Genomic DNA, 16,706 nt, shown 5'->3' on the forward strand with positions numbered 1-16,706 from the left:
TATAAGTATAACAGTTCACTAAAACTGACAATGACCTGCAGACTCAAAAATTCTAATTATTCCCAGTTTCCCCTGCGTGAAAAATTGAAAGGTTGGCAAGTATGACTGTGGTACGTCTATTTTGATCAAGTATTAAATCTGAACTACTGTAGAATATTAGTTTCTGTAAATATGTGATTTAATTGCTGTTAATAGAATCCTAAGCAAGAAAAATATGTAATAATTGATCTTTGTAGATAGAAAAACACTGGGGCCTGTTCGTTTATGCGGAACAACTGATTTGACAAATTTGGGTATAAATCCTGGCAGACCTGCAAATGTTTATGCAGGCCTCTTGAAAGGCTTTGTCAAGGCTCGCCTGAAAGCAGCATCAAATTACTAGGTNAAGGAATCTTTTTTTTCAATTTGGTATGTAGATACTCCTTGGTTCTTAGTTGTGCATGTTAGTTTTTGAGGTTGATCAAAAGACTGATTAAGATGGCGGACAGGCAAATTGATTCAACAGAGAAGAGAAAAGATCAAACTGACATAGAACTGGGGNTAAGAAATCCTTCTGAAATTAGAGATTTCAATTGTATTTTAAAGTTATTAAAAGGCCCTGACCTGAATTTCTTTGGCTTGTGAAATATAAGATATCTTTTTCCACATTTTTTGTATTCAAGACATATTCAACTTTACAAAAATGAAAGTAATATACACTGCAATTCAATTGTAGTTTATTCTTGTTACGTTTCATTGCAAGAATGGTTAAGTCTTAAGTTGGTGTTACATAGCATGTGATCTATTTTTTTCCATGTGATGGCCGTAAACAAAAATTCTTCCAATGTACAGGTAACAATTAAATAATGGAAGTATAAGAGCCTATTGTTTTATTATTAAAGCATGAACGGTCCTGTTTTGCACTACAGTATAAACCAAGGCTTTGGTTGAACATAAATCTATTTTCCCCATGGATATATATCCCCCTTAATTCAAATTTCCACCATAGACAAAGTATTACAAAGTTCAACGAAATAAAAATCAAATTTAAGCTGAGGAAACCAGTTCTGTTTGTGCATGTCTAATACCTTGTCTGCAGGAAAAAATGACAATAATATATGGTTTGCTTTAACAGATGGAGGATGTCCAAGAAAGAGGGCTGGGGTGTGATGGTCTCCCATAGGAGTGGTGAAACAGAGGATACCTTTATTGCTGACCTTGTTGTGGGTCTCTCCACAGGACAGGTAAAACGGCACCATAATCATAATTATCACCGCTGCCATGGAAGATTTGGCATTAGTTTTCATACATTGTCTACTAAATCTCAATGTAAATGGATTGTGTCTAAACTTGATGAATGTATTCTGTTTTGTCAAAAGAAAACCTGAAGTTGAATCGCCAGTTCAGTCAATTCTGGGCATATTTTATGAAATTGCTGCATTCTTATTTCCATGTAAAATTACTGCAGTTTTCTTGAAACTTGGTCAATAAACATGTTTTAGGAAGATTAAGGCCAAGTTTGAAATTCATTAAATTTTATATTCAATAAGCTTAAGGCATTTTGATTGGTCATTTGGTTCTGTGTGATAACTTTTATAAGTATTATTCTAATTTCTCAACACGTTGTCATTGATTATACTATGAGAATAATATACTGAAGTCAAGATCATTTCTGTGCAATAATATCATATATCTCTTGATTTTCACAAAGCCTAGGCAATCTATCCCCTACTTTTGACCAAGTTCCTTTATTAAGGGACAAATGGTAGTAAAGTGCTGATGATCGATAATAATCTATAATTGATTGGTTTGCCGTCTCTGATTCCAATTATCCATTACAAATTCCATAGTCAATATAATTACTGAACTAAGTGTCAAATGTATGCAGTGTCAAGTAGGCATCGAAAGTCATTTCGTTTTTTTGGTTTTTATCCGAGGATTGAGGGTAATGTAGAAAACAGGCTTTGTAATAGTTGCTTGTAATCCGTTTATCATAAAAGAAGGAAATATAATGTGTTAACAGTATTGTCACTTAATATTTATGAGTCCCATAGAATTTTATGTTCATTTTGCAAACGATCATTACTTAAAAAATATGTACATGATCTGTCTCACATTGTCTAGAGATTGACAAATATGTAATAAATATGTTTTTACTGATTTTACAGATCAAAACTGGAGCTCCCTGTAGGTCTGAGAGACTGGCCAAATATAACCAGATTCTTCGCATAGAGGAAGAACTCGGTGCAAATGCCAAATTTGCGGGTGAAAAATTCTGTTTTCCATACTAAACTACTGGGAATTAGATGATTACAGCTGACACTGGCATATTTTTTTCATATCTGTTTTGTTAAAGATGTTATTAAGAGTGTATGATATTTATTGACCGAGGTAATGATGTATGGTTTCTTGAAAAGTGAACATTTTCATTACATTTGGTAACAGTTGCATTCCCCCTAATTCCCATAAAAGCTTTGTCTCAACGTCGCTGTTGAAATTGATGTAATGTGTTTAGCGTAATTGAATGACTGGCAGACTTCCTGGAAATGAACACAAATGAATGTTGCCGATTGTTTTTATCGGCAACAAAATGTTGTAAAATTACGCATTCTCACATTTAGTTCTTATCGTAACAACTAGTTGATGTGAAATTGTAGAGATGTAGAATAGTATATACCCATTTATACCCATCTTAGCTGTATTTAACTCAAGTTCAGTGTTATACAGTGTTGGAGTGATATTCTGTCACCAGTCTTGTGCCAGTACAACTAAACATATCCAGAGTGATGGGCTTGTCCTCAGAGCAGCGATTGTGCTAAGCTTACTTCCTACAATAATCCTAGTTTACTGAAGATGGATAAACTTTTATATGGAAAGGGAGACTGTAACAAGCTTCCTGTAAGTCACAATGATATATTTGAAGCACACTTTGAAGGTGAGACGCCAGAACTGTCCTCTATCCAGGGCCGCTGTCTTTATGTACGAGAGCTTTTACCACCTGTAAACAAAACGTACCAGGAAGTAAAATCAAGCAAAACTTGCCTAAGCTGCTTAAGGTCTAGCAAGTCTTACTCAAGCTGTCTCGGACAATGAGGGAATCTCCCATTTAGTTACAGCAACAAACTGATCCAGCAGTTCTGGTTCTGTAGACAATTAAGTCTAGTTATGTATAATAGTGGGTACCAGTACACTTAAGATTGTCTATTGAAACACCTTGGAGTCAAGTCATATCTGTCTTTAAACCTGAAATCGGTCACTAAGTGATTTGGACTTCTCATTGAACAGATAGTCCATTTATGTCTATATGTCCACATTTGAGGATAGTGTTTTAGCTAAGGTCAATTTTAATCTTTGCTCTACCAGCAGATTATAGTGCTAGACTTTTGACTAGAATATTTGTGAAGTTGTTTGTAAGGGTAAATTAACTGAAGAATATTTGTTAAAAGTTGTTCATAAAAGTTTATTGATTGGAGAATATTTGTCTTATATTGTACTGTACATACTTGCCAAATCTCTCTTGAAGCAAGTCCACTGATTTTTTAACTCTTATTTTGACTTTTGTAATCAACAGATTTCCCATCCTCTTCCATTTTACTGAAATTTGCAAAGAACAACTTATGTAATGGTATTTTACAATATTTGTCAGTAGGAGATCGGTATAAGTATTAAAGTATAAGTATAACAGTTCACTAAAACTGACAATGACCTGCAGACTCAAAAATTCTAATTATTCCCAGTTTCCCCTGCGTGAAAAATTGAAAGGTTGGCAAGTATGACTGTGGTACGTCTATTTTGATCAAGTATTAAATCTGAACTACTGTAGAATATTAGTTTCTGTAAATATGTGATTTAATTGCTGTTAATAGAATCCTAAGCAAGAAAAATATGTAATAATTGATCTTTGTAGATAGAAAAACACTGGGGCCTGTTCGTTTATGCGGAACAACTGATTTGACAAATTTGGGTATAAATCCTGGCAGACCTGCAAATGTTTATGCAGGCCTCTTGAAAGGCTTTGTCAAGGCTCGCCTGAAAGCAGCATCAAATTACTAGGTCTGACCTTATTTGATAAACGAACAGCGGTTTGACCGATTAAACGAAAACGGCCCTGGTTTATACACTGGTCATCTTGACCCTGTGTTATGCTGTGTACACTTGAAGACTCAAAATACAAGAACCTTGTAAATAACATTGATTTTGTGAATGCTCCATGTTATGAACTTTTATTAAATTCTAAGTACAGTAATGTTTGTCATTTTGTTAAGAAGTTTCACTCTTCAAACATGTATATAGGTATGACTGATGAATGTGTGAATGTGACAAGTCTTTATATTAATGTTCATTTTGATTTTCTTTCTAACATTTGTAAATTCACATTGAAGTTATAGACTTCTTGTGCTACTAGTACAGAAAAAAGTGCTTAATATTGTAAATATGAATATACATGTATGAGTATTTTAACATGTTTTGAAGTTTTTGTGCCAAAGTGGAAGTTGAAAACTTGAAAAAGTATGAATGTCAAACAGGGGAGCATCTCATGCAAGACTTCAGTAAAACCATTGGATGTCCGAGTTTCAGGGCAGTTAATTTTTGATATATATGTAGGGAACAGATGGTTACCAATAAACACACTGTTATACTGTAAAATTGGAAATTTTCTACTGGTCCAGTTATTTCCCATTTTTGAAGTTTTAACCTTACCAGCTGAATAAATATGTTACAGGAAATTTCCACTTTTATTGTACCTACCATCTATGATACTGATGTACATTTTCCCCTTTGTAGAATACTGTACATCTGTATCTAACACTACGAATACAGGGTCAATTTACAGGGTCATGCATAACCTTTTTACCACTTCCTTGAGGTGAACAGATGGTTCGTGAAGTCTTGTTTGATCTGCTTGCATTGCATGATTTGTGTATATGTGTTATATGAATAAGTTTATTCGAGGTGAATTTCCCGAGAGACCTCCAGATATTCCTGGGTGTAGTAATGTATGTGTATGATAATTATAAGCTGGTCGCTTAAAACACTCTTTAGTTTAGGAGGGATAATGAGACTCGAAATTGGTCTTCTTTTTGGCCATATCTTTTTTTTTTGTTACTTATAAACTTGATTTGTTGACAACACGCCTATTAATTATCAACGTGAGCAGTCTTTAAGTCCCTCGTCGCAGTTGAAAACAGGTCGACACTTTATGTATTTACGGATCAAGACATTTAAATGTTTGTATATATTTTACCTGGTTAATCAGGTGCCATTTTCCACACAGGAACAGACACACTTATTAGGTTTCTTGCCTTGTGATCTCGCATTGTCTATCGAGATTAAAATTAATGACATTCTGCCATAATGATACGTTTTTCTAAGCTGTCTCCTTCTGAATCTCATTTTTGTGTACATACATATATTTGTACAGTAATTCAATACCCACAAAGTCCCAATATCAAGTAACGTTTCATTTTCTGTGGGACAATGATATTTCCTTTGGGGTTTTTTAACAGCTGTTTTGTTTAACCATGCTTTGAACTACTAAGTGTTAAATTAGTTATATAGAAAAGGGTTTATTGACAGAATACTTGACTCCAGGGTGCACACATAGTCATATAGATATGTCGATGATAAGCTTAATTTGAGAGACATTAAAAAAATTCATACCAACACCACACCAACGTTTTTCATTATTTATTGAATTGTATTGATATTGTTTTCAATATCCTCTTGTTTGAATTAAGCTCATGTGAGGAACATTTATGAATGATGCTGACATTATATTCTATATTCAAGGTCTTCCAGGTACTTCTGTGAAACCAATAGCCCTTTAGTCTTCAATATAATTGAAGGTCATTTATTTTAACAAACTTGGTAGCCCTTCATCCCATCTTGTTATGGGCCAAATATCATCATCCTGCAACTTTTTGTTATTCAGAAGTCATTTAAAAGTTTCAAACATATTTGACCCCTGTGACCTTAAATATAAGTCAAGGTCATTCATTTGAACAGACCTGGTAGCCCTTCATCCTAATCTGCTACTGACTAAATATCAACATCCTGGGCATTTTGGTTATTCAGAAGAAGATGTTTAAAGGTTTCTTTACATATTCGACCCCTGTGACCTTGAAAATTGGTGAAGGTCATTTATTTGAACAAACTTGGTAGCCCTTCATCCCCGTTCGCCTCTGGCCAAATATCATCACCCTAGGTATTTTGGTTATTAAGAAGTTGTTTAAATAAAATATTGAAGCTGGACGACAGACGGACCGACGCTGAACCACGGCACGAGTTCACTTGGCCCGAGATAACAAGTGAAAATCCCTTCAGACGTTCAGTAGCCTTTTCAATGTCATGTTGACCCTGGACAAGCACACCACCTTTTGGACCAGATGAGCTCAAAGCTTCACATTTCTAACACCAACAACAACAAAATAACGTTCTTGGAATCATATTTTATTGATTTTTTTTCCAGTTATTTATTGTTTGCATTTTTCATTTTTGTTGTTAATAATCTCCATGAGATCCTTTGATATAGCAATGATCCACTTACATACACGACACTCCACACACGAATCACAACCTCACATAAAACTTTTACACACTTACTATGATACATGTGGAAGGCAACATTTAAACATAAAACATTTCACATTCATAAAGCTCTAATCATCATCATACAATTTAAAGTAAGAGAGGATTCAACGGTGTGTAAAATTTCTGATGTAGCAAGACTTATCTTGTGCACAAAGTGTATACCGGTATCTAGATATAACTTGTTATACGAAACAGACATCACACAGGGATCTTGGCACCCACTCTAGTAAGATCTGGATGAAAGTTCTCAATATCTGTTGGAGTGAGTCATAATAACAATAAAATGCATCACGTAACTTTTGATCAAAACGTCATGCTGCTGTTTGACTGTTCTCTTATTTTCTTGCAGTCATATTCCTCTTCTGTTCAAGCAGCTTGGAGCTCAGAATGAAATACATATAAATGCAAGTATAAGGAATAGGAAGAATCCCCTTATGAAACTTGAGGAGACACTTGAGAAATAGCAATAACAAACTTGAAATATCAAAATCATAGATGACCAACAGAACATCTTGTTCTTCGAGTCGGTCCCAAACAGAAACTTGCACAACTAAGGACCATGTAAAAGGGTTTGGATTTTCAGGTTTGGTAGTCAAGGAAACTGGTTTTTGACTCTTGAAATGCATCCTAAGAATTTCTCTTGTCAAAATTATGTTTAATGTGATTGAAGAGCTTGATACCTCTCTAGCTTATACTGGTTCTGTAGATATTTTGATATGTATTGTATATACGCTCACATTTACCTGTGACATCCATCATAAGAAAATCAATTTGGAATACAGTGTTCCTCGAACAATTAAACTGAATGAATCTAAGTATACAATTTACACAGAGGATTACCCAAGCAAAACACATATACCCAAAGTCCCTCATACACACATGTTAAACAGATATACTCTTGGTCTTGCATACATATGTAACCTGCACACCCTCACTCACTCACTCACTCACGCACACACACACGTTCAACGCCTATACTCTTGGCTTACACACACATGTAAAACACATGTACCTTTCCCACTTCCATCACATATGAACCACTCACATTGCCACACATACGCACCACGTTATATTTTACAACACCATATGAAGCAGACATGGTCTTCATTTTATCACCTTTTGACAAAATATATCATGATATTGCATCACAAAACAGATGAGTACATATCTTAACGAGTTACAATAGATGGATGCTGAACGAGTTACACAATAATATTTACATTTCTTTGTACCTAAACAAACCCACCAACTCAAAATGTTGGTACAAAAGTATGACAATAATTCATTCACCCCTGAAATTTCATAATGTACTATTCCAACCTTTGAATGGGAAGAGTTCAAATGTGTCTTCAGGGGTAAATGAGTTAAAAACTAAAATAAGGAAATAATTTCCAATTGTGTCATTCCATATCACTGTTATTGTGATGTCAAATTCAAGTTTTGAAAAAAATTCCACAATGGTTCCAATTGACAACTATTAAACTGACAGATAATGTAACCATAGCAAACACCACCTTGTTCCCCAAAAAGTTAATAATAAAACACCCCTCAATGTATCATAAACCAAAAGAAATGATAAAATAAAATGTTCTTTATATAACATTTTGGATATACATTTAAGGATTTAAATGCAGATAAACTACTTAAATCCTTAAATGTATAAACATGTTTAAGTTTTATGTGGTGGATTCCAGATACCTGATTGGAAAAAAAAAATGTTTTTATATTTACTGGAAACTGATCACACAGAGCTAGAGCCATCACTAAGCTGGCTGTGTTTGCTTGGTGTAAGTTACACAACCCATTCCCAGGGAAATCACCCATAACAGTGACACTATATACCGCAACTAACATAAAAATCATAGTTATCTTTAGCACTTTGTTATGTTATTGTCAAAACCATCTCGCAGCATAGTCATATCAGAAAGTTTACTGTAAAATCATTCTTTGCCTGGTTTTGTTTTTGTCTATTCTACCAACTTCATTTTAACAAGTTAGACAATTTATAATGTGACCAAAAATGTTACTAGAAATTGCCAATGGTACCACCTACACATTCAATGCTGGGCAATTATATTTTGAGAAGCCAAAAAGTAGATATTTTCCTATGACAGAAATATTAGTTTTTTACAGTGAACAGCTTGTTTACATGGATAGGCTAATGATATCATTATACAAGGAAGGGGCTAACAATAACAAAATACCATGTGTAATATATGTACATTTACTGCTCACGAGCAGAATTCATCACATTTATCTAATCGAAAATACAAATCACAACCTTTTCATGATGAATTTGATTAAAAAAATTCCAAATATAATAATTTGATATATATAAAAAAAAATCCAAATATAATAATTTGATATAAAAAAAAAAAAAAAAACATATTAAGTATCATATAAGAATTATATTCTACAATCATCCTGTAATTCTAGAATAGGTTTCTGTTCTCTGAATTAATCAAAAATAATTATAAAGGGAATACTGAAAAGTCTACATATAATTCTACTAAATCGCCTGAACGCTGAATCTTTGCTCTTTCTTGATTTAAACCGGACCACCTGTTGTTGTAAGCTACATCTCAGACTCCCCAGTATTAATTGTAATTTGGCAAAATATACTTAAATCTGTGACTGTATAAAACAAGCAAATGTACACATACCTTAAGGTAAGTATAATGTCCATGTACGATGATATTGATTATTATGCAATTTGAAAATATTGACCATGTAATATTAAGAAGATTTTCCAGAAAACTGATGCTAAAACTACAAATTAAAGTATTCACAAAATATGGAATGATGTTTGGGTTTCTGGAACAGATTTTTATGTACATACATGTATGAACACACGTGTAACAGGTGACAGTTGTATCAATCTACGTAAGGAGAGGACAAATCTCATCTGTTACACAAGTATGTCACATCCAACGCTAACAATGTCACAGAACAGATATTCTTCATAATGTTGTGTCTATTGTTATATTGCAGTTATGGTATATACGTTATGATACTATGTACAATGTTGTATTACAAAAACATCACAATGTATACATGACAGTGTTGTCTTACAATGTGACAGTGTTGTCTTACAATGTGACAATGTTGTCTTACAATGTGACAATGTTGTCTTACAATGTGATAATGTTGTCTTACAATGTGATAATGTTGTCTTACAACAATCTGACAATATGCAATGTGCTACAATGTATTACAATACAACAATGTTGTATTACAATAAAGTAAGACAATGTATTACAATACAGTACAACAATGTTGTATTACAATAAAGTAAGACAATGTATTACAATGCAACAATGTTGTATTACAATAAAGTAAGACAAGTTTGTATGTATAATGTTGTATTACAATGTGTGAAAATGTTGTATTACAATTTATATTTACACTATTGAAGAATATTGTTGTAAAGTGTTGCCCTAAAATGTTATAATACAAACACCGATGTATACCAGTAATAATCCATAAGATTGTCTAATGACCTAAAAACTCCACAAAATTCATCATATTCAAAGCGACACATATTTAAATCGTGAGGACTTACACAAACAAAGTAGACCAGTAGATGTTAAACAATGTTTCCTATAATGCTTTGTATGTACACAGACTACATATGATAAGTTTCCAGATTAACACACACAGAAATCATTATTTTTTCACTTCCATCAATGAAACATTTTATATACATGTATATATACACCAATCATTACTTTCATACACAAAAATATACTCACTTACCAAGCGTAAACTCACTATGATTGCTCTCTCAATACATCAGCACAGGATTAAAAAGATGAAAGCTGACATATAAATATATTAATCACAACCACATCAATATAACCAGCCATCACAGATATTTGGGATGTAAGCCCTCGCCCCTTGTCCCTTGAGTATGATAGGTAAATATTCTATATATATGCATTTCATGCAATTCTACAACTTAAAATAATTCCTGTTCATAAAAATTTTGGAAAAATTTAAGAACTCAGTAAGTTCACCAGATCAACTCAATAAAATCTGACTTGTAGACTATACGTGTATATTATTTACTAAACATTTCATTTTTTCTCTTTTTCTCGTTAAAAATAACTTTAAGGTAAAATGTATTCTAGTTTCCATTTGGGATATGTTATAAAATAACCAGTTTGGATATGCTATAATCTAAGTACAGACTATGTAAAGAAGACATATTAACATAAGCAGTGCGTTTCTGAATATTTTGTAATTTTCTTAAAAACATTGTGTACAAATATTATACTTAACAAAAAATAAAATGTTATTTAAACTCAAAAGACTGAATCAGTACATTTGATTTTCTAACTCAATCCTTGTTCACAAAATAGCAACATCTAATATCAAACACACAATTTTGGTGAAACTCTCTTAATGATACAGCAAGATGCAGGAAATACTCCAAAAAGTAAAATATATTGCAACATTTTTTGCCAGAAAAAAAAGTTTTAATTAGTTTGTGTGAACTTTTAGGTACCATCGTCTATCAGAAGTATCAGATGGTTTAAGAAAACTTGAAACACAACTTTTTGCGGGCTATGATATCTGTTAATGGTAAAATCTTACATTAAATCTTTCATAAACACCTTATAGGCCAAAAATGGTGTTAATTTCACATGTATTAATGAGATATCACCCCCTACCCCCTACCATCCTACAACTCAAATTAAAGCTAATAGAACTTCCTGTTAAAACAGTGAAAATAAAAGATAACTAACAAAAATGCATGTGTAAGTGGACCAACTTGATCCTGGATAAGAAACTAATAGTCAATACTAAACTTATTAACCCTTTCACCCCTATGTAACATTAGTAAACTCTACCATACATTGATCTGGTTGAGTCAATTTCGGTCTACAGTGGTGAAAGGGTTAACCAATTTCTTTGTAGATGTAAGAGACAAAATATATATAATAATCCAGTTTGTCAAAAGCTGACAAAGACAATACATTATTTAGCACCAAAAATGAAAAGTTACCACAGATGGCACCGTCTTGACAACAGCAAATGAAAAATTTAACAATTTTCACACTTATGAAATTTGATTTAGAAAATCAATTTGGCAGTATTAATAAAAAAAAATGTTGCACTTCAAGTTGCTTGAAAGATACGTACACATGAGCTGAAATATATCTTGGAGATAACTTAGTGAACTTTCCGTATTAGAGATACAGCATGTATCTTGACAAATGTGGAATGATGACTTCCATATGACATGCATATATGCTATCTTTTAAGTGATATCTATATGCACCAATTTCCAACAAGGATTCCATAACACAATAAAGAAAATAGATTTCATGAAAATAAAATCAAGAACAGACAAAATAGAAGCAATGTAGAGTATAGCTACATAACAAATTATGTACGGCCTCGGGACGAGTCTTAGTTTGATTTCCTTCAGTAATATATCAGATAACATTGAAGACTAGTCCATATATAGCTTCAAAACAAACATCCACATTAATATTGCAAGCAAATAGTCAGAATGAACAAATTCCTCAAACAACAGAATTTATTTTAGACTTCATCAAGTCTACAAGTTCAAGATTCATATGTAAATTGGTCAGTGTCAGAATCAAATCAGCTTTAAATTAAAACCCACTGCATCTTTCAGATAGTACTTTTGATTGACAGGAAACAGAAACTATATGAGATACAATGGTTGGAAAGATGTTAATTTATAACATCTATATGTATCTGTTGTCTTAAATCATACCTTCATTTGTTTGCAAATGTTGTTTTGACAGAGGTCAATCAATCAACAAATCTATTCAGTATTTTACACATGATTAGCTATTAGAGATATTCAGTTGCCCGATACAGAAATATTTGTCGTGTGTTTGAAATACATACTAGTAGTATCCTATTTGACAAAGATATATATTAACTCATTCACTCCTGAAGACACATTTGAACTCTTCCAATTCAAAGGTTGGAATAGTTCGTTATGAAATTTCAGGGGTGAATGAGTTAATAGTTATCAAAAATATACTTTTATCTTTTTTGCATTAATCTAGAATGTTTGACACATAAATACACATCTGGCTGTTTGAAAGATATCTAATTGTTTGCAATATATATATATATATATATCCAGTGTTTTCTTCCAAATATCCAGGTTTATTTTGCAGATATTCATTTACTTTGACAGATATCTGTTTTAAATCAAATACATACATTTTTGCACTATTATGAATTTTCAATTATGAGGTGAGAGTTTCCCCTTAAGGTACCCCATCCATCGTTGGGCCGTTGTTTGGAACATTGGGTCCTCGTCAATGAGACTGAGTAAGAGAAGTTGATTGATGTGAACTGTGTGATAGTCCCACCGTGCCCTGTTGGGTGCCACACCGAGGGAAATATGTTTCAGGTCGTAAAACGTCCCCGTACCACTATCATACATAAGTAACATGTTTTTTAACGTCTGCATGCCGGCGTTGTATAACTTCGCAGCATGTGCTGCTGTTTGACCAGAGGACACAACTTTCAAGTCATATAATCCAATGAGAGAATATATGAATCCGTTTAACACGAAAGTACCTGGCGTTGTTGGGTACTCCTCGTACCAGTCATACGTATTTGCAAATTTTTGTAACACTCCTCCTTCGGAGCTTGGAATTTCGAAGATGGCGAGAGCCTTGGCAGCACTTTGTAAGTATTTGCTGTCTTTGGTGACACTATAGGCCCGGACTAACAGGGAGATGGCCTGGCCTTGCCCCATAGCCGAGTACCAACCCGGCTTGAGCTCCAATTTACCTGGAATTATTTTACGAGTCACTTGTATTGGCCAACCACCTCGAGAATCCTGATAGTTCACAAGATAATTTGCTGCATCAAAAAAGTGGTCCATGTGGGCCTCTGATGATAAAGTAATGTTGTCTACAAAGCCGTGGCCACGGAAACACACAGCCACGATTTTTGCAGGTGTCAATTTCACTTTGCCTCTTTTGCTTTTGGCAAGTTTCAAAATCTGACCTTTGTCGTAGTCTATAAGCACCTTTCGTGTCAGATGTATCCATTTTCCTTTCTTTGATGAACCAATTCCGTAATAGAGGTCACGATCTTCCAAGGTCATGGTTGTGTTGCTGAGAACATAATGTATGCGGAACAGATTGCCCTCGTTAGTCCGTAGGAGTACAGTGACACTCCCGTTGTTGATAAACTTGACATCTATAGAGAGTGTGCTGAGGTTGTGATCCTCAACTGATATGGTGATTCCAGGGTTTTTAAGCAGGTCTACAAAATAACAACATTACTCAAATTATACAAATTATTGATTCTGTCCATGTCATAAGCCATTTTGTTTAAACAGATACAAATCAAAGAGAAAGGGGATGAAAGACAATCCTTTTTGTACTTATCCTCCGGTCTGTGCTGTTTTAAACAGGTTATTCTCAAAATACAATGCTGATAACAAGATCAAGTTCAATATGATCACATCCAATTAACCCTTTCACCACTGTAGACCATAATGGACTCACTCAGATCAATGCATGGTAGAGTCTACTAAAGTTACATAGGAGTGAAAGGGTTAAAACATGACATTCTTACTGCCATAATAATAAAATTTAATATCTAATCAAAATAATTTAATATATATCAGTTTTTATGTCAGATAGCAACATATCACATATTTTCATATTTAACATTTATAAATATAACAAACAATTGTGTACACAGGTCTCTCAGATATTGTAGATTATCAAATGTGATGCATTGAAGCATGTAAATACCTGGGGTGTCAAATTCTATGAGGTTGTTTTCCTCATTGGTGCGATCCGTCTTAATGGCAATCTGTGATCGTCGGTCAGGGAGGAGCCAGGTGTTAAGATCGCCCCCTTCCCCATCCTCCAACACCACCCTTTGTGGACTTGGTTCCATCAACTGCTTGCTGTAGTGACTCAAACCATACTGAGCGATCTGTATCGGGTAGAAGTGACCGTTGCGGTTCCATTGGACAGACACTGGTACGCCTACAATACATTACAACATTCTCATTAGTTCCGACACACCCGGTTGTGTAATGTTCTCCGGTGAGAGCTTTCAGTTGGTTGACACACCCACAGAAATGTGTGTAGTGCTCTCTGGTCGGAGCTTTCAGTTTATTTCATCCATTTCAAACACCTAATTTCTATCTTCAAGTCACAAATTATTGACACATTCGAAATGTTTGTAATGTTCATAGCATGTACTAAAAGGCTAGAAAAACAACAAATACTACATTTTCAACCATTCCAAAATTTTTATACTGTTCCAGTGGTTCATTTTACCTTATTTTTACAACAACCTGTTCTTTTTTAAATTGGAAAAATATAGCATTATTTTTTATTGAAATGGGGAATATAGAGTGCCTAGTCCTCATTTTTGGTAATTTGGGAAAATAAGGCACTTTTTTGCTAGGAGAAACAGCCTGTAATCGGCTATAAAACTAAGCAAAATAATCACCGTGTCCGAGCTTTTATCTACCACCCGTCACTAGATACGATTCGGCCTGGATGTATACCTACCCTCAATCCCACTGATACACTTGACTCGTCCCCTGTCCTCCACGTTGTAGAACTCAAAGGACATGAAGACTCCATCCGGTGAGTAGCTGTCTCTCGGAGGGTGGATCTGGGAATAACTGTGTTGTAATTCAAATCTGTCATAACCGTCATACGAGTTGATGGAACCATATACCTGTACAACAATACAATATACATCATATGTTGATACAACAATAAAATATATTATAGCAATTGTAATTAAATTTTTCAATTGCACAATTTCAGGGGGTTTTTTATAAGAATTTTACAACAGCCTGTTCCTTTATTAATTGAAAAAAATAGCATTATTTTTACTGAAATTGAGAATAAATTCCTTCTTTTGGTCATTTTTGGGAAATAAGGCACTTTTTAGCCAGGGGAAAAAGCCTTTCAATATTTGGATGTAAAACCGAGCAAAAATCATCTCTGAATTATATTAACTTGGTAATCTTGTTTCATCATATGTACAACCCATACCCTACAAACATATGACTACACCCATTATTTAGTAGAAAAATTCTTTAATAGAAATGTAGTATTTGCAATATACAAAAAAACTAAAAGAAGGCAATGACCTTATTATGCCAAAAAAAAAGATGATCTTTTCTACTTGATACAGAATGTGGCTAAAAGTACAGAGATTGAAATTAAATATTTGAGAGTTAATAACTTTAAAATTTGAGATTCTGAATTCTGCATCCGACAAACAAATTTAAAGAATATGAAATTATCTCCCTTTAACCAATAGAATCCACCTATAATATTCAATCACCAAGGGTTGTCTTTCTTTGCACTCGATTCACTCTCTCTGCCAAAGCTGAGAATCTGACAAAACTTAAAAAACTTTTTCCATTCCCCCCCCCCCCCTCTCACTCTCAGAAACAGTTTCAGGTCAGTTTTAATGAAAAGTTTGGCTTTAGTCTATGCCAGGGGTATAAGATTGAGAACAGTAATTCTAGAGTTGAGATTGCTTTGAGACTATGAGCAAGTAGAGGCTCACACACTGAAAGACTACATAGTTATCTTTGTTTGAAATATTCATGGATCTTTTCTGTGTATACTGCTGGTAAGTGTGAGTTTATATGGTGCATGCTTTCTCTAGCCTATCGTTAGAAAGAGGCAAATCAATATGAAGTACTTAACACGAAACATGCGTTGGAATATTGGTAATCATTTGTTAAAAAAAAGGTATAAATGGAAAATACTAAAATCAACATAGACTTATATAATATTATTGATATAAACACTGGTGAATTTAAGTGATATTGATCACATTTTCTGTCCTTTCTGTATCAACCTACCGACACGGAGAATTGACTCAACAAGCAACGGGCATTAATTGACAGTAATTGTTATATTTGCTCCTGGAATCGTTAAATTGATAAACCAGTAAAAAAAGAACCTGCAAACAGGTACAGCTGCATTGTAATGTAATGAATATCTTGTATTGATGGATATTAACAGATATCCTCATTGATTAACTCATACACCTCTGAAATTTTATAATGAACTATTCCAACCTTTCAATTGGAAGAGTTCAAATGTGTCTTCAGGGGTGAATGAGTTAAGGGATGTAAT

The 16,706-nt window shown here is 33.8% G+C and overlaps 1 protein-coding gene across 10 annotated transcripts in view; it reads right to left on the reverse strand.

Moving 5' to 3' along the window:
* Nucleotides 1–9,904: 9,904 nt before the first annotated feature.
* LOC110455274 (D-glucuronyl C5-epimerase-like) overlaps nt 9,905–16,706 on the reverse strand; it is a 178,698-nt gene continuing 171,896 nt past the window's right edge. For all 10 annotated transcript variants that reach the window (XM_021505290.1, XM_021505291.1, XM_021505292.1 and 7 more), the window contains 3 exons: nt 15,111–15,282; nt 14,337–14,576; nt 9,905–13,839 (listed from right to left, as the gene is read on the reverse strand). In XM_021505290.1, the coding sequence (XP_021360965.1) occupies nt 12,803–13,839; nt 14,337–14,576; nt 15,111–15,282 (1,449 nt within the window). In that variant the 3' untranslated portion in view covers nt 9,905–12,802. The remainder of the gene's footprint in view (nt 13,840–14,336; nt 14,577–15,110; nt 15,283–16,706) is intronic.

The sequence above is a fragment of the Mizuhopecten yessoensis genome, unplaced genomic scaffold, assembly GCF_002113885.1.
Source record: "Mizuhopecten yessoensis strain PY_sf001 unplaced genomic scaffold, ASM211388v2 scaffold8195, whole genome shotgun sequence".
NCBI lineage: Eukaryota > Metazoa > Mollusca > Bivalvia > Pectinida > Pectinidae > Mizuhopecten > Mizuhopecten yessoensis.